This window comes from Capricornis sumatraensis, chromosome 9, assembly GCF_032405125.1.
Source record: "Capricornis sumatraensis isolate serow.1 chromosome 9, serow.2, whole genome shotgun sequence".
Classification (NCBI taxonomy): domain Eukaryota; kingdom Metazoa; phylum Chordata; class Mammalia; order Artiodactyla; family Bovidae; genus Capricornis; species Capricornis sumatraensis.
In genome coordinates, this window is record NC_091077.1 from 52,720,889 (window position 1) to 52,746,322 (window position 25,434).

At 38.7% G+C, this 25,434-nt stretch overlaps 1 protein-coding gene across 1 annotated transcript in view; it reads left to right on the forward strand.

Moving 5' to 3' along the window:
- The window catches only part of NDFIP1 (Nedd4 family interacting protein 1), a 51,145-nt gene that overhangs the window by 14,065 nt on the left and 11,646 nt on the right, over positions 1–25,434 (forward strand). Inside the window, exons 2-5 of the mRNA XM_068980272.1 lie at positions 13,987–14,074; positions 19,613–19,743; positions 23,481–23,568; positions 24,521–24,645. Of these exons, the coding sequence (XP_068836373.1) occupies positions 13,987–14,074; positions 19,613–19,743; positions 23,481–23,568; positions 24,521–24,645 (432 nt within the window). The remainder of the gene's footprint in view (positions 1–13,986; positions 14,075–19,612; positions 19,744–23,480; positions 23,569–24,520; positions 24,646–25,434) is intronic.

Here is a 25,434-nt window from a genome sequence, read left to right on the forward strand (position 1 = left end):
AACATTCTGTAATGAGGTGAAAGGAAAGATATGAAATGCTTAATGCATTTCCCTGTTGGTTCTCATTGTTCTTCCAAGAGAAGGGAAACTCCAGATGAGGCCTAAATTACAGCAAACTCTTTTCCCATCCATAATTTCTGCCCCATTGTGCTCTACTCTAAGCATCATCATCTGATAATAAGCAAGCATAACTGAGAGAACTCTGGTAGCTCATGGGGCCAGCAGAGCCAGGAAGGCTGCAGTTAGCATGAGTCTCTGGATTCTGGACATGTCTGTCACTTTCAGCGTTTGTATATTTGACTATATTCTTTAATTTAGAATCCATTTTAATTTAATTCCATTTTTTGATATACCAGTTGGTTGTTTTTAGAACGGAAGACTTTCTAGGAATTACAGTGTGATCAATTAAAATACCAATTTTCCTTCATATGTACCATAAACATTTATTGAATACCTAGTTGTACCCAGTACACTATGCCAAATATTTTATTTCCAAAGATTGGAGCAGTTATTTCTCCTTTGTTTCTTATTTTTGTTGCATGCATGCTAAGTCACTTCAGTCATGTATGACTCTTTGCGACCCTGTGGACCATAACCTGCCAGGCTCCTCTGTCCATGGGATTCTCCAGGCAAGAACACTGGAGTGGGTTGCCATGCCCTCCTCCAGGGGATCTTCCCCACCCAGGGATCAAACCTGTGTCTCCTGCATTGCAGGTGGATTTTTACTGCTGAGCCACCTGGGAAGCCCCATATGGCTTAATACCTAGCTTTGTATTTATTTGGTGATTTATAAAGTAATATGAATACTTTTAAATAAATGCAAACTAGTAAGATAAGATGGCATTAAGATTAGCTGCCATTTCTGTAGGTAGGTTTCTGTTAAAGCTACACCTCCATGCCTGATTTGGTCAGCATGTGCTAATAAAGTATCCACGCTATGCCACTCCCTGTTCAGTGCTGGGGTGAATACAGTAGTGAACCATGCAAAGGTCCCAGTCTGCAGAGGGCTCACAGTCTACTCTATTAACTGTTAATCAAGCAAGGGTGCATGTTCCTGTGGTGCAAAAAGTGAGACTCTGACAGCTGGTGTTTACAGAAAAATAAAGATTTATTTGCAGGTTTCAAGCAAGAAGCACTGGGCAGCTCATGCTCAAAAGATCCAAACTCCCTGATGGCTTTCAGGAATGGCTTTTTAAGGATAGGTGTTAGGTAGAAGGGTGGTAGGATATGTTTGTGATTAGATCCTGGACCTCCTTCTGATCGGTTGGTGGTGAGGTAACAGTGATATTTTGGGAATTTCAACCTTCTTGTTCCAACTGGTTTGGGGTCTACTATCACAAACTCTAATGTCATAGTCACTAAACTCTACTAGTTTCTGCAGAACAGCTCAAAGGTATGCATCAGATTGTTACCTATATTCCTTCAGGAGGAACTAGGAGTCCTGTGACTATTCTAATCATTAAATGCTTGAGTCTGGTCTTTGGAACTTTGGGAAGATCTGGGAGACTAAAACCTTTCTACAAACAAGAAACAGGACACAGAGAGGGGCTTTTGTATCTAGAAAGGCCCCACAGGGTCCTGCTTTGTTCCATTCCCCCCCTTTTTTTGATAGCCCTCAATTCTGAGAGGAATAGGGGCAGGACAACAAATGAATTAAAGTTTAGGAGAGAGATTAATCATAAACTGAGCAGAGGCACTCAGTTTTAGGGGGACTCAGTTTCATAAATCCTCTGCTAGCCTCCTTTTCTCAACCTTTCTAGAATTGTTAGTGTGATTTATCTGAAGAAACATGCACAAATCATAAGTGTGCGTTGTAGCTCAGTGAATTTGCACAAGATGGACATGCACATTAGCTAGTACCCAGCTCAAGCAGGAGCGTTACCAGCACTCCAAAAGCTCATTTCAGGTGCCCTTCCAGTTGTGCCCCTACCCAGGGTAACGACTCAACTGGCAGCTTAGATTTGCCTGGTTTTGATCTTTATTATATAAAGTGTAGTCATACAATAAAACCTCTTGTGTCTGGTTTCTCTTGCTCAACATAATTATGTTTATGAGATTCATTTGTGATATTATATGTTGTTATAGTTTGTTCATTCATGTGACTGTGTGATATTCCATGGTGTGAAGTTAACATGATTTAGTAACCCATTCTGATGTTAATGGACATTTGAGTAGTCTCCAGTATTATGAATATTGTTTCTTTGAATACCCTGATACATCTTTTGGTGAATGTATGTGTTTCTGTTGGGATATATAACTAGAGTAGAATTGCTAGGCCATAGAGTATATATGAATTCATCTTTAGTAGCTATTGCTAAACAGTTTTCTAAAGTGGTTCTATAAATTTACATGCCAAGTTTGAGAGTTCTGGTTATACATGTGTGTGTATAAAATCTTAATGGAGAATAGAAATGTTTTGTATGCCAAGTCCAGAATCCTTTCAGTTCTGTTGTGAGTTTATAAATAGGAACAAATAATTTTTAAAAATTGTTCTTGAAATCTAAATAGATGCCAGTTATAATCCGTATTCTGTTGGGACAGTTTTTTTCATAAAGCATTGCTTAATATATTAAATGATGAATGATTAAGAGTTCATTTTTTATTTCATGATTGTATTTTAGAGCTTTAATATATCTTAGGAGACAACATGAGGATTTTAAAAACACAAAAGAATGTTTACCATTCACAGACTAGATTTTATATAAATTATTTTAAAATGTGTGCTTAGTTGCTCAGTCGTCTCCGACTGTTTGCAATCCCATGGGCTGTAGCCCGCCAGGCTCCTCTGTCCATGGGGATTCTCCAGGCAGGAATACTGGAGTGGGTTGCCATGCCCTCCTCCAGGGGATCTTCCCAATCCGGGGATCCAACTCAGCTCTCCCACATTGCAGGTGTATTCTTTACTGTCTGAGCCACCAGGAAAGCCCATCTTAAAATGACTGTTGTCTAATTCTTATTTTTGTATTGTTTATTCTGTAAGCAAAAGATGAACTGTCCTGTCAAAGGCAAGGAGAACAGGCAGGAGCTTAGTCTCCAATTCAACTTACCTTTGCTGGGGCTTTTAATTCCTTCTCCAAATAGGTTCTGGAGCTCTGAACTAAGAACCGAGTTTTCATATGGAACTAAAAAGTGGAGAAGAGGTAAGACTCAAGACATGGATTGGATGCCACTTCTTAAAGGATATTATGTTCAGAGGTAGAGGGGCTTACCTAATTGAAAGCTGTGTGATTGTTCCTTATTTCCCCAATCTTTATGAAATCATGAAGAGTGATAAGGAGTGGGGGCACTTATCACTAACCTGGAGAGCTCTTAGCTGTAGACTTTGCCTAAGCTAGGTGACCGGAAACATTGTGCACCATTTACTTGACAGGGTCTTGATGAAGCCATCAGTGGTGAAAATATTTCAGTTGGATGTGAGATGTGGACCCCAGGGTTGGCAGGTTGATGGCAGTTTTCTGGTGCCACCCAAAAATCTCACCGTGTACTTCCCAGGTGGTGCTGGTGGTAAAGAACCTGCCTGCCAGTGCAGGACACATAAGATGTGAGTTTCATCCCTGGGTGAGGAAGATCCCCTGGAGTAGGAAATGGCAACCCATACTAGTATATTTGCTTAGAGAGCCCCACGGACAGAGGAGCCTGGTGGGCTACAGTCCATGGGGTTGCAAAGAGTTGGAACATGACAGTGCACAGAGAAGATATGGATCCCAGAGGTGGACAGGTTGATGGCAGTTTTCTGGTGCCTCCCAGAAATCTCACAGTGCCAGTATCCTAGCCATAGTTGGCTAGTTTAGTGCCTTAATGAATGAGTTATTTCTCCCAGTGCCTTGGCTTCTTAAGAAAGTTGAAGGGACTTCCGGGTGGCCCTGTGTTTGGGAATCTACCTTGTAATGCAGGGGACTTGGTTCGATCCCTGGTCAGTGAACTAAGATCCCACATTATGCAGAGCAACTAGACCCGTGCCCCACAACCACTGAGCAGGCACACTCTGAAACCTATGCGCCACAACTAGAGAGAGTCTGTGCACTGCAGCGAAGATCCTGTGTGCTGCAGCTAAATTAATTTAAGAAAAGAATTGTTAAAAAAAAAAAGCTGAAGTTGGAGATGAGTGGCTACCATCTTGCTTTCCTCTTTCCTCTCTCCATGGTATACCTTCACGTGTTACTTGGACCTCAGGTGAAAAAGAGAAGAAAAGCCATCGAATTGATGATCATAGTTTGTAGCATTTGCTCTCATTTCTAAGGACTAACATAAATATTGACTTGAAATATTTTCTCTGCTTCCAAACCAAATTGTATTCATCAGTTGTACTTATACAAGTTCAATGGTGATAACCACAAAAATCTTTAAATAGGTTAACAAACTGGTGGCCATTCTAAGGAAATTTACTGTGGTATTCTTTTCATGTTATTGCCATTGTCTTATTTAAAACATTATCCTAATTACTTTGCTTTTCCTTTGCTTTGGTGAATTTTGATTTTTTAATTGTGTTTTTATTTTCCTAGTAAGAGGATTTGCATTTTGTCTTTTTCCTCTGACATTAAATATGTTACGGATAGTCTAGATCTGGTGGTGGTTTGTTTTTTAAATTATCTTTAGGTATACAACAGAAAAAAATAATGATGTTTATTCTTCGCTCTTAAAAGAGATTGTTAGTCAAACTCTTTTAATTTCTTGATCCTAATATTTTTCTTTTCAGGGAAGGAAAATATTAAGGGATTTTTTAAAAGCGTGATTAGTTTGCAACTCAATGTGTTATTTTTTATTATTTTTATCCATTCACTTACAGGTGTACTGTGTTAAACTCTGAAGATATTGATGGGATCAGGACCCACCCCCTCCCATTAAGGGACATAGACATTGATTTAGCAAGGAAGTACTCATTCAGAACAGTTGATTTTTAGAGTCCTTTTAAATAAATTATACATTATATAGGTTTGCAGTTTTAATATTAGAAAATACTCTTCCTTTTTTTGAATTGTAATCCACATGCTATATAGTTCATTTTTATGGGAGAAGGAAATGGCAACCCACTCCTGTATTCTTGCCTGGAGAATCCTGTGGACAGGGGAGCCTGGTGGGCTGCTGTCCATAGGGTCGCACAGAGTCAGACACGACTGAAGCGACTTAGCATGTATGCATGCATTGGAGAAGGAGATGGCAACCCACTCCAGTATTCTTGCCTGGAGAATCCCAGGGACAGGGGAGCCTGGTGGGCTGCCCGTCTATGGGGTCGCACAGTCGGCCATAACTGAAGTGACTTAGCAGCAGGTCAGTGATTTTTACCACATTCACAGGTTTTGTCATTGTTGCTGCTGTCTAATTCCAGAACATTTGAACAACCCCCAAAAGAAACAGAGTACTAGCAGTCAGCAACTCCACACTTTTCCGTTCCCTAGCACTTGGCATCTGCCAACCTTTCTGTCTCTATTATATTTGCCTTTTCTGGAGAAATTATATAAATGGAGTCATACACTATGTGGTGTTTTGTGATTGGCTCCTTTTTCTTTGCATGATGTTTTCAGGGTTTCAGATTTTAGAATGTATCAGTGCTTCATCGTTTTTGTTTCTTGGTTGTTTTTTTTTTTTGGTTAGGATTATTTATTTCTGTCCATCCTTTTGAAAGTGTGTGTGTTAGTCTCTCAGTCATGTGTTGCAACCCCATAGTCTGTAGCCCCGCCCCCCACCCTGCACCCCGCAATCTACTCTGTCCATGGAATTTTCCAGGCAAGAATTTTGGAATGGGTTGCCATTTCCTTCTACAAGGATCTTCCCAACCCAGGGATTGAACCTGGGTGTCTTGCATTGGCAGGCAGATTCTTTTACCATCTGAGCTACCAGGTAAGCCCTTCGTTTTGAATGGATATACCAGATTTTATTTATCCATTCATCATTTGATGAATAATTTTGACTATTATAAATAGTGCTGCTATGAACATTTATATACAAGTTTTTCTGTGAAGATATATTTTCAGTTCTCTTATATGTCTTGGAGTGGAATTTGCTGGATCCTTTTTTAATTCTGTGTTTCACTTTATTTTGAGAAACAACCAAACTATTTTCCATCTTGTGTAAGAGTGTTCTAATTTCTCTGCATATTCAGCACCACTTGATCTTGATTTTTTTTCCTTTTGTTTATGGCCATATGCTTGGGTGCAATGTGATATCTTGTGGTTTTGATTTGCATTTCTTGATGACTAATAATGTTGAACATCTCATGTATACTGGCTATATATCTTCTTTGAAGAAATGTCTGTTAAAATTAGATGGTCTTTTAATTATTGAATTTTGTTGTCAAAATTACCTTATATAAATATCATCCCCTAGTTAATAGTAAGTTAGTAGAAAACTATTCTTGAATGTATAGAATTTGGTGGTGGTGGAATAATTTATAGTCAGTATATTATATACAGATATACGATCTGCAAACGTGGTTGCCAGAGGGGAGGTGGATTGGGGGGCAGGTGGATTGGAAATAAATGAAGGTGATTAAGGGGTACAGAGTTCAAGTCATGGGGATGTAATGATATATAGCATAGGGAATACAGTCAGTAGTAGTATAACAACTTTGAATGGTGACAGATGGTAGCTAGATATCAGTGATCGTTTTGAAATGTATATGAATACTGAATTACTATAAAGTGTACCTGAAACTAATATATGATGTTGAATGTCAATTATACTTCAATTTAAAAAAAAGAACTATAGTCTGTATACAATAGAAAATTTTTAGTTCTCATAAACTTTGGCTGTTTCTGAACAACAGAGTAAAATAGCACCCCCAGTGGTTTACCTAGAGAAATGTATTTTTACTTTTTGGTAATTATACTGTCTCATTTGTTGGGATTTAAAGAGTATGCAAAAATAGTGGGTTGATCATTAGAGGTTTAAAATATTGCATTTTGAGGTAAATGTTTTTGAAATTAATGCTAAAATTAGAAGTGTAAATAGCATTTAAAGCTAAAGTTTAGGATTTTCTGAGACTGTTACTACTTACAGAAGATATCTAAACTTACCAGAATTTTCTTGCTGTTTAAATAGGATTCACCCAAGAAAAAAATGAGTCATGAAAATACTGTAACTTTACGAGTTTATTGGATAAGCTCAGTATTATTTTCCACATACTTGTGTTTGTGTGAATTATGAGGTGTACTTTGATAGCTCTTCTCATGGATTTATGAGTTTTGGGGTTGATCTTCTCTTTGATGTTTAGTAGATTTTTTTTTTTAATTGTTCTTCCATTCTTAGTAGAGAGAATCCAAGAATGACTTTAGTGTGTCTTTAGGTGCTGCCATCCTGTACAGTTGTAAATGTTGACCTTAGTTTGGCCTAATCTAAGTCCTTGCTCTTCTGTTGCTTAAAAACAGTTCATTTCTAAATTGAAGCTCATCTTTAAAACTACTGGGATTTCCCTGATGGCTCAGATGATAAAGAATCTGCCTATAATGCAAGAGACCTGGGTTTCATCCCTGGGTTGAGAAGGTCCCCTAGAGAAGGAAATGGCAACTAACTCCAGTATTCTTGTCTGGAGAATTCCATGGACAGACCATGGGGTCGTAAAGAGGTGGACATGAGTGAGCTACCAACACTTGCTTCAGAACTGCTTTTGGGAGGGTAGCGAGAAGCCTTTTTACTCTGGCGGGAGCTCAAATAATTTAAACTTGTAAGGTTTGTGTCTTTAAACTTGTTAATTGAAGTTTCCTTCTGTTAGAACTTGAGTTATGTATGATTTCTTTATGGGAGATTCTGTTCTGTAACTAAAACACTGTGTATTTATTTCTAATAGGAACAGTGTAGATAGGATACAGAGGAAGGTAGTAACAAGGAAAAACATCCTTTATTTTAGTTGTGCTGTATTTCACAGGCTTAATATACAGGACAAAACATTTCAGCTCCTGTTGGTAGGTGTTTTGTTTTGTTTTGTTTTTTAACTGAGGGATTGAAGGTAAAAGGAGAAGGGGGTTGCAGAGGATGGTTAGATAGAATCAACTCTGAAAGATAGTGGAGAACAGAGGAGCCTGGCGTGCTACAGCCCACGGGGTCTTGAAGAGTTGGACACGACTTAACGAGTGAACAACAATCAAGGCTAAGAAGTACCTAGAAGATTGTGCCATGTATATAAACTGGGGACGTGGAAGAGTTTTAGGGATCTTCTGGGGAGCCATAACAAAATCTGCTCATGGTATAAGGAGGAATGCAAGTAATCAGGAAATAGGAGTGAGGGCACTGTCAGGAGTGTGGTGAAGAGAAGGACCATCTGAAATTTCACATGATTCAATTATTCCTTGATCAGCAGTGAAGACGCAATTTTGTACTCAGTACTTTATATGGCATGTATAGGTAATTGTATAACCAAGGGAAAACCACAGTTTAAATCTTATTTGGAGATAAGTAAAATTGATGAGAATTGTTTTTAAAAAATTATGTGACAGAAAAGAATCCAGAGCCCAAAAGGTATTTATTAACTGTCACATTTATACAGTTAACCACCCTCCCCTGCAGGAGCATAGTGCAGGGAGAGGGCAGAAGTCCCACCACTTTTCAAACTTGTCTCTCCATAACCCCTACAAAGGAACCTGTAACAGGTAGGTTGTAATCAGGCTTCCACTGACCCAGTTGCTAGAAGGGATTGGGCATCTTTCCAGTGGCAGCCTCAAATTGACAATGACACTTATTCTCTTAGAGAGCCCTGGGAGAGCCTGAGAATCCCCGAGCCCCAGGGATATGTTAGGACTGCATAGGAAAGGTTTCCAAGGACAGAAAAGGAGAACCTTAAGAACACATTGTGGAACCATGTAACCAGTCTCACAGCCTTATAGATAAGGCCCGCTTGAGTTCTAGTGCAGTATTTCCCAGTCCCCCCACAATCCCTGTGAGTGAGCGTGTGGCTTGTTTGGCTGGCAGAACCGAATTAATGGCAGGAGATGCCCCCAAAGTGTAAAAAGATGTACACCTAGGGATTCTGTTGTATAGCATGTTATTATTCACATTCTGGTGGTCACTGAATACTTCTTGAAGGTGATTGCCTCTTTCCCTCCAACACTGTAGTGTTTTATTTTAAACACCTTTCTTGATGGAGCCTAAATTTATCACCAGCATTATAGAAAAGAAGTCAGAGTTGCAAACTCTGTACAGTGAGGGCTTGAGATCTTCCTAATACGTCGAGCCTCCTAAATCATAGTAGGCGTCTTTTTGTTGGTTGTTTTTTCAGCTAGAAATAATATTAGTACGATTGATTACTAATAATTACTTACTATTTATTAATTAATGATTCAAAAGTGTTGAATTTTAATGGAATAAAAAATTTTACCTGGAAATGTTTCTTTTTTCCTCATTAAAGAGAAAATGGGGGTTTCTGACTCAATTGGAATTTCTTTGCTCTGTTATCTGTTACCTGGTGAGGGATGATCAGCTTTCACATTTCCAGGTTGCTAGGAGACAAGCAACCTATCTTGCAGATACAGGTGTTAAAACTCCTTTATGCTTTATTTCTTAGAATTCTGTATTTAGAATTGTCATGCTTTCTTTCTAAAATCTTAATTATGCAGAGGTAACAGGATTATTTGACCAACCTCAAGAAATAGAAAAAAAATCAAATCAAAAATGAGAAACTAGGTTTAAATAAAGAACACGACTGGCTATAGTAAATGAAGGCAACATTCGTAAAACTCTTATTTGCCTTTGCTTTTGCTGCTGACTTTTGCTGCTTTTTGCAGCTTTGTTTTCACTGGGTTTTTTTGCACTTTCTGCAGTGCACAAGAGTAGTAAGTTGGGAGTAAACCGAGAATGCTTCGTCTGGAGGTATGCAGGTGTTAAAACTGTTCCAAGTGAACCTGGCCCCAGCAACTCTATTTGAATAATTTACTGATTTGGTCTCCCAGAAACATTCGGATTTACTGTAGCTATTTTGCCCAGAAGCTCCCAGGTGGCTCAGTGTTAAAGAATCTCCCTGTTAATGTAGGAGATGCGGGTTTGATCCCTGGGTTGGGAAGATCCCCTGGAGAAGGAAATGGCAACACACTCCAGTATTCTTGCCTGTAGAATCCCATGGACAGAGAAGCCTGGCAGTCTACAGTCCATAGGGTCACAGAAAGTCAGATATGATTGAGCATACATGCATACACCACTTCTGAAAAGGAAATTCATCTTTCATTACAATACAGTTATTTTGGGAATGCCTTAAGTTTAATGTTAGATAACTAGTGTTCAAAAAAATGTGCCCAGATGGTAGATGTTGTTGAAAATTTGGCAGAATTCACTTGAAATTGAATGCTTTGCAATATTACCCTCCCAGGTAACGCTAGTGGTAAAGAACCTGCCTGCCAACGGAGGAGACTCGGGTTTGATCCCTGAGTCAGGAAAATCCCCTGGAGGAGAAAATGACTATCCACTCCAGTATTCTTGCTTGAGAAATCATGTGGACAGAGGAGCGTGGTGGGCTACAGTCTGTGGGGTCGCAAAGAGTCAGACATGACTGAAGCAACTTAAAATGCACACATGCTTTGCAGTATTAATCAGAAAGGTTTTGTTTGCTTCTAATTTTGAATAGCGTGGGAATTGGAGACTGAGATCTTTCAGATTCAATATCTGCTTCATGTGAGGACAGGTCAGCCTTTCTCTTCTTAGGTTTCAATTCAAGATAGAGTCCTTTGCAGCAGTTGGTTTAGAAGGATTTGTATTTTACCATTGGCTCAGTTGGCTCTATATGTCTTAAAAAATTCTTTTTTTAAAGATGTGGGCTGTTTTAAAATAATTTTACTTATTATTTTATTTTTGGCTGCACTTTGTCTTCGTTGCTGCATGCTGGCTTTATTTGCAGCTTGTGGGGCTTCTTCTTGTGGTGGTTTTTCCTGCTGCAGACCATGGGCTCTAGGAGTGCAGGCTTCAGCAGTTGTGGCACACAGCCTCAGTTGTCTGCTGCATGTGGAGTCTTCCCAGTCTAGGGATTGAGCTCGTGTTCCCTGAATTGGCAGGCAGATTCCTAGCCATTGTACCACCAGGGAAGTCCAGCTCTATATAGCTTGATGGTATACATCTGGTACCCAGACCCCCAAGTCAGTTACACTGATAAATAGTATGTTAGTACTTTACAGATTGACTCCCATTCTCAACCAGGTAGTCTTTTATTTTTATGTTTTTAATTAAAAAAAATTCTTTTATAAAATATAGACACAGAAAACTGAATAAATCACATGTATTTATGTAGCATTTACTAAATGTTATTTATGTAGCATTTACTAAACATGAATGGAGTTGACATCCACAAAACCAACACCCAGATCAGGAAACAATACTTCTATCACCTCTGAAGCATATTCTTATCTGCTCACCAGTAGTAGACTGACTCTCAGCCAGTTCATCTTTTAAATGAGCTGTATTCTGTTGTCACAGTGGAAAATTAAATCACTTGTCTTTGTTTATGAAGATGAGTTGGGTAGACTGTCTAGATTGGTAGTGGCAGAAAGACACTTTGAGCGTGAGTTATGTAAAGTAACTGGAGCTATAGATTTGACCAGTGAGAAAGTTACTGATACAGAAGAGGAAGATGTATTGTAGAATTTTATGTTTTTGTAAATATCTCAATTATTTAAGATACTATCTTTGTGCAAACTGAGTAAACCTTGGTTATACTGTGATTTGTCTTTGTCCTAACAGATTTTTATTATTCTAACTGGAAAAATTACACAAGTAATAGATGTTCATTACAAAACATTAGAACATATATATACACAAGGAAAAAAATCTCTTCTGTTGCATCTCCTGAGATAAACAGTGTAAACTGTAGATGTCTATCATACACCAGTTTCCATCACATAACTGTCTTTCAGAACCAACTTATGTGATTCATATGGTTTGATAGGAGAAAGCAATGGCAACCCACTCCAGCACTCTTGCCTGGAGAACCCCAGGGACGGAGGAGCCTGGTGGGCTGCTGTCTATGGGGTCACACACAGAGTCAGATATGACTGAAGCGCCATAGCAGCAGCAGCAGCATGATTTTATAACTTTAGCTTTTTTTTTATGTAACAGTACAACACAAATTTTTCTGTTCAAGTCATTGAATTTTCTTCATTTTCATTTTTGTGGTTACTTAGTAATCCTTTGTGAGGCGAACTGTAATTTTATTTAATAAGTCCCCCATGATAAAGGACAGAAATGGTATGGACCTAACAGAAGCAGAAGATACTAAGAAGAGGTGGCAAGAATACACAGAAGAACTATACAAAAAAGATCTTCGTGACCTGGATAATCATGATGGTGTGATCACTCATCTAGAGTCAGACATCATGGAATGTGAAGTCAAGTGGGCCTTAGAAAGCATCACTACGAACAAAGCTAGTGGAGGTGATGGAATTCCAGTTGAGCTGTTTCAAATCCTGAAAGATGATGCTGTGAAAGTGCTGCACTCAATATGCCAGCAAATTTGGAAAACTCAGCAGTGGCCACAGGACTGGAAAAGGTCAGTTTTCATTGCAATTCTAAAGAAAGGCAATGCCAAAGAATGCTCAAACTACCGCACAATTGCACTCATCTCACACGCTAGTAAAGTAATGCTCAAAATTCTCCAAGTCAGGCTTCAGCAATACGTGAACCGTGAACTCCCTGATGTTCAAGCTGGTTTTAGAAAAGGCAGAGGAACCAGAGACCAAATTGCCAACATCCACTGGATCATGGAAAAAACAAGAGAGTTCCAGAAAAACATCTATTTCTGCTTTATTGACTATGCCAAATCCTTTGACTGTGTGGATCACAAGAAACTGTGGAAAATTCTGAGAGAGATGGGAATACCAGACCACCTGACCTGCCTCTTGAGAAATCTGTATGCAGGTCAGGAAGCAACAGTTAGAAGTGGACATGGAACAACAGACTGGTTCCAAATAGGAAAAGGAGTACGTCAAGGCTGTATATTGTCACCCTGCTTGTTTAACTGTATGCAGAGTACATCATGAGAAATGCTGGACTGGAAGAAACACAAGCTGGAATCAAGATTACTGCGAGAAATATCAATAACTTCAGATATGCAGATGACACCACCCTTATGGCAGAAAGTGAAGAGGAACTAAAAAGCCTCTTGATGAAAGTGAAAGTGGAGAGTGAAAAAGTTGGCTTAAAGCTCAACACTCAGAAAACGAAGATCATGGCATCTGGTCCCATCAGTTCATGGGAAATAGATGGGGAAGCAGTGGAAACAGTGAGAGACTTTATTTTTTGGGGCTCCAAAATCACTGCAGATGGTGACTGCAGCCATGAAATTAAAAGACGCTTCCTCCTTGGAAGAAAAGTTATGACCAACCTAGATAGCATATTGAAAAGCAGAGACATTACTTTGCCGACTAAGGTCCGTCTAGTCAAGGCTATGGTTTTTCCAGTGGTCATGTATGGATGTGAGAGTTGGACTGTGAAGAAGGCTGAGCGCTGAAGAATTGATGCTTTAGAACTGTGGTGTTGGAGAAGACTCTTGAGAGTCCCTTGGACTGCAAGGAGATCCAACCAGTCCATTCTGAAGGAAATCAGCCCTGGGATTTCTTTGGAAGGAATGATGCTAAAGCTGAAACTCCAGTACTTTGGCCACCTCATGCAAAGAGTTGACTCATTGGAAAAGACTCTGATGCTGGGAGGGATTGGGGACAGGAGGAGAAGGGAACGACAGAGGATGAGATGGTGGGATGGCATCACTGACTCGATGGACGCGAGTCTGAGTGAACTCCGGGAGTTGGTGATGGACAGGGAGGCCTGGCGTGCTGCGATTGATGGGGTCACAAAGAGTTGGACACGACTGAGCGACTGAACTGAACTACCTTATTTGCCTCTTTCTGATTATTTATTTCCTTAGGATAAATCCTGGGAGTAGACTGCTTCGTAAAGGATCTGCCCACTTAAACACTTTTGAAACCCACTGCCAAATAGCTTTCGAGAAAAGCTATCCAGTTTTCAGGTTTTCCTCTAATTGCCTTTATGCTTGCATTAAAATGTGAAATTTTTATTTAGTTGCAGAATGAAGAAGAGCCTGGAGAACCTGAACAAGCTGCTGGGGATGCTCCTCCACCTTACAGCAGCATCTCTGCGGAGAGTGCAGGTAGGTAACAGGGTGAGATGACTGCTGAGTTCTTGAAATGCATTAGCCAGAGACTTTTGGCTACTAAACATTTGTTGGTGTTTGTATTTGCTTCAGCTTTCTGTAAGAAGTCTAACATTATTTTTAGTTTGTAGCCTGAGGTGAAAAAAACTCATGGTACTGTTCTGAAAAACAGATAAAAGCCCCATTCCAGGGTGGCTTTTTTACGGAACTTAATTTCATTCCAACAGACTCTTAATATAAGGATAGAAATCAGAAACCAAGTGATCACTTGGTTTTTTCTCTTGTTCTTTTTATAGTTTTCTTATTAGTTGTTCTGCTCTTTGATTCTAGTACCTATGACCTGGAATATATGTTCGATTTCTTTTATAATAAATAAAAAGCTGATAGATCCTTAATTAAAAAAAGCTAGAAGTCTCCCAGCTTTTTCATTTTCTTCCTCATAGTTCAGACCCTCTTTAATTAATTTTTTTCTTTCCATCCTATGCCAGATTATCTTTATAATTTTCATACACAAGTTTAAAAGAGATGGGGGAGAAGAAAGAAAATTGTGATAGTGTAGGACTTTTGGTAATTAGATCTTTGTGATACCAGTTCTGCTCTAATTGCTGAGAGCTGACCCGTTTGATGGGACCTCTTCCATATTCTCTGAAACAGAACTGTGGCAGAGTGGCAAGTACGTGGCTGATGATTAGAAATAGAGCGGAGCACACACTTTTGGTAGGGGAAAAAGTCAAAAATCATTGTTCGGTATATTCAGTGTACCTGTTTTAATTTGTGGTATATAAATTGTGGGAAACAAATACTGGATTTTTGTTTTGAATGTACTAAATTAGAAAAAATTGTCGTTAAACTTTTCATGGAAACTTAAAATTTTATGTGAGGTGTCTATATCGATGGATTCCATTTTTTTAAAATCCTTTGAAATGGGGAAATAAAAATATTCTTGATTTCCCTCAACTTAAGGTAGTAAGGAGAGTTCCCTGGTAGCCTGTTAGTTAGGATTCCGGGCTTTCACTGCCATGGCCTGGGTTCAGTCCCTGATTGAAGAACTGAGGTCCTGCAAACTTTAAGCTTTCCTTAAAGTGGTAGGTATCAGTTTTGTTCATATATTCAGAATTACTATGGCTATGGGCAGTTCAGATTGTACCCATCAATTTGTAATACGATTTTTAGTATGATTTAATTAAAAGTAAAAAAATTTTAAGGAAATTATATAGGCATGTATATGTGTGCATATGTTAAAGTAGTTATTTTGACATAGAGAAAAACAAGTTTCTTGAATTGGATTAGGTGGCAGCTTTAGTTGCAATAATACATTTTCCTTATTTTATTCTAAAAGCTTTGATATTTTATTTTCCTCATTTAAATCGGTCTGCATTCCGTCTGGAATTGTTTTTCTCTGTACAGTATGAGGTAGTGGTCGAGATTGTTTTTCCTTATGGATGTCCATTTGGTCCCACACCATTTACTGAAAAGACCATTTTCCTCTGCTGTACTGCAGTGTCACCTTCGTCATGAATCAGGTGACCATATGTGTGTATGCGTATCTGCTTTCTGGACTCAGTACTTTCTTTGGTCTGTTTATTCACCTTTGTGCCTAGACTCCAGTCTTAATTCCAGAGCTTTATAATCTTGATATCTGGTAATTAGGTCCTTTAATTTTTTTTGTTGTTCAAGATTGCTTTGGTACTTCTTGGCTTTTGTATTTTCATTTACAGTTCAGAATCAGCTTCCAGTTTCCATAAAATGGGAAGAAATAAACAAAAACTCTGCTGGAAGTTTAGTTGGGATTGCGCTGAATCTGTTTATTAATTTGAAGATAATTAGCATCTTTATAATATTATGTCTTCCAGTCTGTGTTAAATCCCTCCCATTTATTAAGATTTTCTTTAATTTCTCTGATTAATATTTTGTGAGTTTCAATATAGAGACCTTGCATCTTGTTTCTTACATATTTTTTTCTTGAATCTTTTTAATTAGATTTATTCGTAGGTATTTGGTTTGTTTTGCTGCTGTTGTAAATGGTCCATGTATAATTTTATTTTCTGTTTGTTACTGATACATGAAAATATAATTGATGGTTCATATTAACTGTGTGTTCAGAGACTTTCCTAAATTCATATATTCTAATCATTTGTTTGTAGATACTCTTGGATTTTGTACATATGTAATTATGTCTTCCATGATTAAGGATAGACTTAATAGACTTAATCTTTTCCAGTCCTTTTGTCTTGTATTCTCTTTTCTTGCCGTACTGTATCAACTAGTATTCAGTTCAGCTCAGTCCTGTCCGACTCTTTGTGACCCCATCAATCGCAGCACACCAGGCCTCCTTGTCCATCACCAACTCCCAGAGTTCACTCAAACTCACGTCCATCGAGTCGGTGATGCCATCCAACTATCTCATCCTCTGTCGTCCCCTTTTCCTCCCTCCCCCAATCCCTCCCAGCATCAGAGTCTTTTCCAGTGAGTTAACTCTTCACATGAGGTGGCTAAAGTACTGGAGTTTCAGCTTTAGCATCATTCCTTCCAAAGAACACCCAGGGCTGATCTCCTTTAGAATGGACTGGTTGGATCTCCTTGCAGTCCAAGGGACTCTCAAGAGTCTCCTCCAACACCACAGTTCAAAAGCATCAATTCTTCGGTTGGTGCAAACATAGTTGCAATTTCAGACCGTGAATTTTAAATCATTATAGTTAGGCTCAATAACATCTTTATTAATCCAGATAGGAACCATTGCAATCAACACATTTTTGCCAACGAGAAGTTTGTTTATTCCTGTAGCATAAAAATCCTTGCCTCTGTATTCGGTGAAATCTTGGAAAGCATTTTCTGCCTCCTACTGATTGTGGAAGCATTTTCCCTGCAAAAAATTGTGAAGATGCTTGAAGAAGTGATAGTCGCTTGGCAAGAGGTCAGGTGAATATGGCGGATGAGGCAAAACTTCGTAGCCCAGCTCATTCAGCTTTTGAAGTGTTGGTTTTGTGATGTGCTGTTGGGCATTGTTGTGAAGAATTAAGCCCTTTCTGTTGACCAGTGCTGCCTGCAGGCCTTGCAGTTTTCCGTGCATCTCATCCATTTGCTGAGCATACTTCTCAGATGTATTGGTTTTTCCAGAATTCAGAAAGCTGTATTGGATCAGACAGGCACCAAACAGTAACCATAAGCTTTTTTTGGTGCAGATTTGGCTTTCGGAAGTGCTTTGGAGCTTATTCTTGGTCCAGCCACTGAGCTGGTCATTGCTGGTTGTCACATAAAATCTACTTTTCATGGCACATCACAATCTGATTGAGAAATGATTTGTTGTGTACAGTAAGAGAAGACGACACTTCAAAATGACAGTTTTTTGATTTGCAGTCCCCTCATGAGGCACTAACTGAGTTTTCTCACCTTTCTAATTTGCTTCAAATGCTGAACAACTGTAGAAGGGTGGATGTTGAGTTCTTGTGCAACTTCTCGTGTAGTTTTAAGAGGATCAGCTTTGATGATCCTCTCAGTAGGTCGTTGTCAACTTCCGACAGCCATCCACTGTTCTCATCTTCTAGGCTCTTGTCTCCTTTGCAAAACTTCTTGAACCACCACCATATGGTACGTTCATTAGCAGTTCCTGGGCTGAATGCATTGTTGATACCATGAATTGTCTCTGGTGCTTTACGACTTAAGTAAGAAAATCGCTCGAATTTGCTTTTTGTCTAAAATCATTTCCGTAGTCTAAAGTGAATATAAAATACACAGCAAGTAATAAATCATTAGCAAAAAGAAAAAAAAAACCAAAAAACCAAAGCGAGAAATGCATGAGAAATGATGTATAACATGACTATATTTATTTAAGAATGTATTCCAGTGTCAAGGGCTTCCCTTGTGACTCAGCTGGTAAAGAATCCGCCTGCATTGCAGGAGAGCTGGGTTCAGTCCCTGAGTTGGGAATATCTCCTGGAGAAGGGAAAGGCTACCCACTCTAGTATTCTGGCCTGGAGAATTCAGGCCATGGGTTTGCAAAGAATGGGACACGGCTGAACAACTTCCACTTTCCAGTATCAAACGGCAAAGTCCAACCATGGAAAACTGAAGTTACTTTTGCACCAACCTGATAGTACTTCTAAGATAATGTTTGAATTGAAGTGGTAATAGTGGGCCATTTTTGTCTGATTTTCTAATCTTAGGAGAGAAAGCTTTTAATAACTTACCATTAATTATGATATTTACTCTAGATTTTTCATAGAGATTTGTGAAAAGATTAAGGAATCAGTTTTAGGTATTTTATCAATCCTTCCTTCTGCCCATGTGAAGACAATAAATTTTTCTCCTTATTTTTGGTTAATGAGGTGAATTCTATTGATTGATAATTTCAGTAATATAGTACAGTAAAATTGGAAGTTAATTATAGTTAAGCAAGGTGGAGAAAAAATGTTAATCCTCAAGCATAGGAATTTTTTCAAAGTTCTTAAGTTTTTAAAAAAATTGTGTAGAAAATTTAATCCGTTTGTAAATAGATCTGTTCTAATAATACATATTGAATCTATTATAATAGAAGTCAGTGAGAATGAAGATGTACATTTAAAAAGAGAGGATGCAAGATTTCACTCAGTAACAATTCTCTAACTGAACCTGTTATTGCCTTAGGCATGTCATAGGAAACAATCCATGGTAAAAATAATGTGAAAGAAGCAAAGTGCAGAAATCTATGAAATATTAATTTTAACCTTGTTTTCAAGTTTATTTTGATGTTTATAAGTAGGAGGAAACCATGGTACAGATTTCCAAACACACAAGTGAATTATTTTTAGCTTACACTTTACCTTATGCTGTTATTAATATTGTATGTTTTTGTGAACACACCACATGCATGCTGAGTTGCTTCAGTCATATCCAACTCTTTGGGAACCCATGGACTGTAGCCCAACAGGCTCCTCTGTCCATGGGATTCTCCAGGCAAGAATACTGGAGTGGGTTGCTGTGCCGTCCTACAGGGGATCTTCCCCACCCAGGGATCAAACCTGTGTCTCTTATGTCTCCTGCAGTAGCAGGCAAGTTCTTTTACCACTAATGCCACCTGAGAAGCCACCACAAAATGAGCCAGAAAAAGTGTTCAAAAGCACTTGGCAGGGAAAGTAAAGTGAATCTGGAATTTAAATAATTGAAAAGCCAATAAATTTAAAAATTATTCCCAATCCCATGTTCATCTTTAAGCATCTTTTGATTCAGTTATTCTATATGTAATGTTTGAGGAGGGTTTCTCGGGTGGCTCAGTGGTAAAGAACCCACCTGCCAGTTCTGAAGATGTGGGTTTGATCCCTGGGTCAGGAAGATCCTCTGGAGAAGGAAATGGCAACCCACTCCAACATTCTTGCCTGGGAAATCCCATGGACAGAAGAGCCTAGTGGGCCCGTGGGGTCACAGAGTCGGACTTAGTGACTAAAACAACAGCAAAATTTTAGAGGAATGGTTGGTTTTTGTTTGCCAGAGTTAGCAGAAATCCTTTTTCCTCATTTCAGCTAATCATTGGATAATTGTGACTTCCTTTTTATTTTGTAGCATATTTTGACTACAAAGACGAGTCTGGGTTTCCAAAGCCCCCATCTTACAATGTGGCTACCACACTGCCCAGTTATGATGAAGCTGAGAGAACCAAAGCTGAAGCCACTATCCCTTTGGTTCCTGGAAGAGTAAGTCCAACTTACACCTTGTTATTTGGTACTAGTTTATGGGAATTAAGTTCTTTGCATTATCAACTTTGTGATATTACTTAGATTAAATTGATTAGTAAAAGAACAACTAATCTTTAAAATCAGATACGTTTTTCTTTTAGGATAATAGACTCTTATCTTTTCCTGAAGATGATGGAGGTAAACAGTATAAAAGAGCAGAAAATCACTAGTCAAACCAGCTAATTTCCCCTGTATCTCTACTACTACCCTCACTTTCTCAAGTCTCCTTTCATGGCTGAAACATCTTGGTATAGGAATATACCAATTTTGCCTTGATTCTGCACACTTAATATTTTGGTGTTAAGTAGATAGCTGCTTAGGAATTTGTGGAGAAAATAAATAAGTGCAGCTTCATAACATTAAACTCAGAGGGGCTCTAACAATCATCTGTTTGAACCCTATGCCACCAGCAGTCCAGATGATGCCATCTGTGGAGGCATAATGAATTCAGATTTCATCTGGCCTGATGTTACTTCTTGGGAGTGGAGGTGGGATGTAATGGAAACCAGTGGAGAATTTTGGGCACTCATGATTCATAATGTCAGACCTATAAATGATACAGTTGTGGTTTCACGTGTATTGATTCAGGTTGAAGCTGGTGCAAGTGGGACCTTGGGTCTGATACTGAGAGAAAGGAGAGCGGGATCCAGTCCCTGGAAATGGGGCAGTCAGGGCTCCAGACCCTAGGCCTGGCAGGAAGCTAGAGTAAAATATAAGAATAAGGATATAAGTTCAGTCTGGGCAGTGCAATGACACAAGGCCCAGAAGTTCAGCCCTTAGGATAGTAGACTGTTTGCAGATCACATCTTCCATGGGGGGTAACAGTCCTAAAACCACTGCTTGGCAGAAGTTACAGTTCATAAGCATAGTCTAGGCTGATTCTGCATGGTGACATGCATTCAGTTCTTACAGGTGCAAGGAAGAACCCTCCTGGAGCTCATTGTCTAAAGAGAAAACAGTGTTTATATAGTTAACGTGTATTGGAAGCAAACAACATGGTTGACACTGTGTTTTGTGCTTATATATATATAGTATATATTATTTTCAGTCCTCAGAATAACCTTGCAAGGTAGAGATTATATTATCTCCATTTTACAGATGCAAAAATTGAGACCCAGAGAGATTAAAAATTGCCTAAAGTCATATAGCTAATAAGTAGCAGAGGTGAGTCAAGCCCAGACATTTTAGACTCCAAAGTCCTTGTATCTGTTCTCTAGATCTCTTGAATTATGGTAACTGTCCCATAGAAATAGACCAGGAGATTAGTGCAGCTTAATCACAGAACTCTGTTTTATTTGACAAATACACACATTTAAGAACTTCTTAAGGGGTTTTATTATTCAGCAAATATGTATGGAACACTTTTATATATAATTTGCTATGTATTTTGCAGTGGATAGATAGAAGGGTTTGTATAAGGCAATGCTCCTGCCATACAAGAGCTTAAAGTCCAACTGGGGAACAGGCCCACAAAGACCTGTATCTCAGGGGCAGCACAAGAGCAGTGAGCATTAAAAATTGTGACTTTAACCTTGTGATCATGGGGAAGATGGGATTTGAAGTGGGCCCTGAGTTTTGATGGAGAAGAACATTCCAGAGGGGAAAGCTCAGAAAGCAGATGTTATTCAGCCAGGTACAGGGCAGTTTCTGTGGTTGTAGTGATTGGTGTTGCTTCAGCAAAGAGTTTGGCCAGAACTGTAGGTCGTAGAATCTTCTGAATACTAGGCTGAGACATTTAGACTTTACATGTAGGTCATCCTGAATCCTTCAAAGTTTTTAAGTGTGGGTATGATAAGACAAGTATGGTGTTTTAGAAACATTAACCTGGCGACAATTTTAGGAAGAATTCTGGGGCTAGAGGTACCAGGATAGAAAGAATGGTTAGAAGACATTTATAGTATTACTAGGCATTACTTCCATGTATTTTGGTAGTTTATTTTGAATAGTTATGCACAAAACAGTTTCTCTTTTTTTATTTTATTTATCTTTATTTTTGGCTATGCTTGGTCTTCGTTGCTGTGCTGGCTTGTCTCTAGTTGTCGTGAGCGGGGGCCGCTCTCTATAGCAGTGCACAGGCTTCTCATTGCAGTGGCTTCTCTTGTTGCAGAGCATGGGCTCTAGAACACACGGGCTTTGGTAGCTGGGGCACGTGAGCTCAGTAGTTGCAGCACCTGGGCTCTAGAGCATAGACTCAGTAATTTGGGTGCATGGGCTTAGTTGCTCTGCAGTATGTGGGATCTTCCCAGATTAGCACCAGAACCCATGTCCCCTGGATTGGCAGGCAGATTCTTTACCACTGAGCCACCAGGGATGCCCACAAAACAGTACTTTCTATTTTGGCAAAGCCTGTTCTTCCTGCTAATATGAATTCAGAATACTAGGTATTTCTTATTTTAAAATATATGAAAGAGCCCATTCTTGTATAAATTTCAAACATTAGAGGAAAGATAGTAAATTAGATGAAGCTGCTACTTCCACTTCTTTGGATCCCATTCTTCAGGGGAATGAATTAACAACTTACTAGAAATGTCCCAGTCCCTCTTCTGTGTAGGGCAAGTTTTGGTTCTCCCTGAAGTTTTCTTTATTTGTTTATTTTTCACTTGAGGAACCCTCATTGGACTGTGTACAAGTCTACCACTTTAAGTGTGTATTCATTTTCTTTTTCAATATTTCAGCACATACCTACAATTAGTTGAAAAGGTAGGGGACTTTCCTGGTGGTCCAGTGGCTAAAAATCCACGTCCCAGTGCAGAGTACACAGGTTCAGTCCCTGGTCTGGGAAGATCCATGTGGTGCTGGCAAACTAAGATTGTGCACCAGTTGCTGAAGCCGCGCACACTGACATTCGTGCTCAAGAGAAGCAGCAAGAGAAGCCACCGCAGGGAGAAACACATGCATCTCAATGACGGTAGCCCTTGCTCGCCACAACTAGAGAAAAGCACGAGTGTAACATCGAAGGCCAAGCACAGCCATAAATAAATAAATTTTAAAAATTAAAAAAAAAGAAAAAGGTAGGCTACATATGTTGGTGTCAGTGCTGGTCAAGATCATGTTCCTTCTAGACTTGCAACACTATGTTTTCTGCCAATAAGACTGGAAGTGAGGTTGTTTCAGACCTATATACCAGTATTAACAAATAGTTCTGGAGTTGAGCATGGGCAGCACTGTTAGACTCTTCATATATGATCACAGTATCTTCTTCCATCTGCCCCCACCAAGTCAGTCTTATAAAACTCTTGAGCTTATCAATGGTATCTTCTCAATAGGTCCAGGATTACTAATGTTCTGGGCTAAACAGGCCCTGGATTACTGATATTCTAGCATTTAAGCCAAATGTGTAAGAGAATTTTCTTTTTATTTATATGTATATTTCTTTATGTTTATATATATATGTGTGTGTATATATATAAGGAAGAGTGAATAGTTCTTTGTGAACTTTATAATTTTTGAAATATATTGTTAAAGAACTTGGGTTAGAAAGTGAAAAATTCCTTTCATTTCAGAAAAAATTTTATCTTAGAAGACCAGTGAAAAAATTAACATATACTAAAGCTTAATGCTCTTAGTTTTAAATTGAGCCAAAGTAGTACATTTTCCCCTTGGAAGTCACTTTTGTCCCTTTCTCAATTTTGTTTTGATGTCTTTCCTTTGCCTTGAAATAACTTATCGTGAACTTACCTTTTCTTTTCATTTAGGATGAGGAGTTTGCAGGTCGGGAGGAGTTTGATGATCCCGACCAGATGAGGATAGGAAACGATGGGATTTTCATGTTAACTTTCTTCAGTAAGTATATACACACACAGCAGAGCCCCTTCCTGCAAACCAGAGTACTTTAGGTTATGAGTGAATATGACTGAATTAAAAGAACTAATTGAGCTAATATTTTAATAATTATATGTATTTGATGCCTTTTACTGACATGTTCAAAGCACAGTACACTTTCATCTTAATTTCCTGTCTCTGTCTTCAATTTCTGTGAATATCTATAGAAAATATAATTAAAGCAGTTATGGAGGATGCTGCATTTTTCCTTGAGCTGAGCTTCATTTTTCTGATCTTCAGAACGCCTTAAGCATTCCTCCTACTCATTCTTGACCTATAAAATAGGGAGTAAATGCCTTTGTCTGATGAATTCTGTTTTAAGCACTTCTGTTTTCCAACACATCAAAGTCAACCTCATTTTTCCCCCTTGATGTTATTTTGCATTTAACTTTCCATATGCCTGACTTGGAAGTGAGCAACCATTTCAGAAATTTTATTTTCTGTATTAAAAAGATATGAAGGAAATGCAGTGCTTTTAGAGGTAACACATTATGTAACCTATCAAAGTTTACAGAAGCAAGAGGATGAATGACTTGAATCAGATTATTTAGCGGCATTAATTTAATGTTCAAATAATGTTTAATTACTCAGGTATAACACATACAGTAAAGGGTGCAAGTCATAAGTATGAAGTTTGGTGATATTAAGTTATTTCTTAAATTGTATAGCAGTAGGTGTAATAATAAAACACCTGATACTTTGAGACTGTGCTTTCTTGTTTGCTTTTGGGAGGAAGACAGAGGATGGCCATTTTGGGGAAGTGAGGTAAGTGTTGTGGAGGGTGGGCTCAGCTCGTTTATCCTTGAGAAACCCATTTAAGCAGAAGTAAATCCAGAGTGCACCCTTAGAACTCTTGCTCCTTGGATAACAGGATGTGTCTGACCTGCCTCTTTTCTTCTCTTGGCTTTTACAGTGGCATTCCTCTTTAACTGGATTGGGTTCTTCCTGTCTTTTTGCCTGACCACTTCAGCTGCAGGAAGGTATGGGGCCATCTCAGGATTTGGTCTCTCTCTAATTAAGTGGATCCTGATTGTGAGGGTAAGTTAAGTTGTACACCAGCAGTGATAGTCTCTGGAGAAGAATGAGTGGAATAATTTTGAGTATTTGACTTTAGAATTATCTCAACATTTAAAATGACTTTTTGTTTGTCTTTGTCTGGTTTCAAGAAATTGAACCTAGATCAGTTGTAGTTGGTTCATACACACAAGTTTTGTAGTCAATCTACAAAATATTCGTGGCCCTAGGACATCTATCCTTGTTCAGCTGCTTTCTCTGTTTTTAATGTTTATAATGTGGTACTGCATGTATTTGTTCTGAAATTAGTTGTTTTTATAATAAGAGTCTATTAACTTTCTGGTATCTCATCAAAAGCAGACATTCCTCTCGTTAATGCTGCTGAAGTTTGAGTCCTTCTTCTCTCTTCCCCTCTATTCTTTTCTCCCTCCTTCCTCCCTCTCAACCTTCCTCTCTTCCAAGATTGGTTTTAAGTAGCATCATTGGTTATGCCAGGATATTTGGAGAGCCAGAACTATTCAACAAGCCCTACTCCATTAGGGGCCCTTATCTCTAAAGTAAATGAGAGAGAGATCTTAAGTGATGTAGGAGTTATCAGTTAGTTAGAGTTGCATGAAGTAATTGAAAGTTGTAAAAGATCTAGTTTCTTTAAGTGTCCTCTGATTTCAGATAAGGTTACTGCCATTGTTAACTTTATAATATAAAATCAAGGTGTTTATCATAAACTGGCATTATTAACTAAGGGGTGTTGACTGAGCCATGGAGTTTTTCAAAGTTATTTATTCTAAGGCAGTTAACATTTTTAGAATTCCG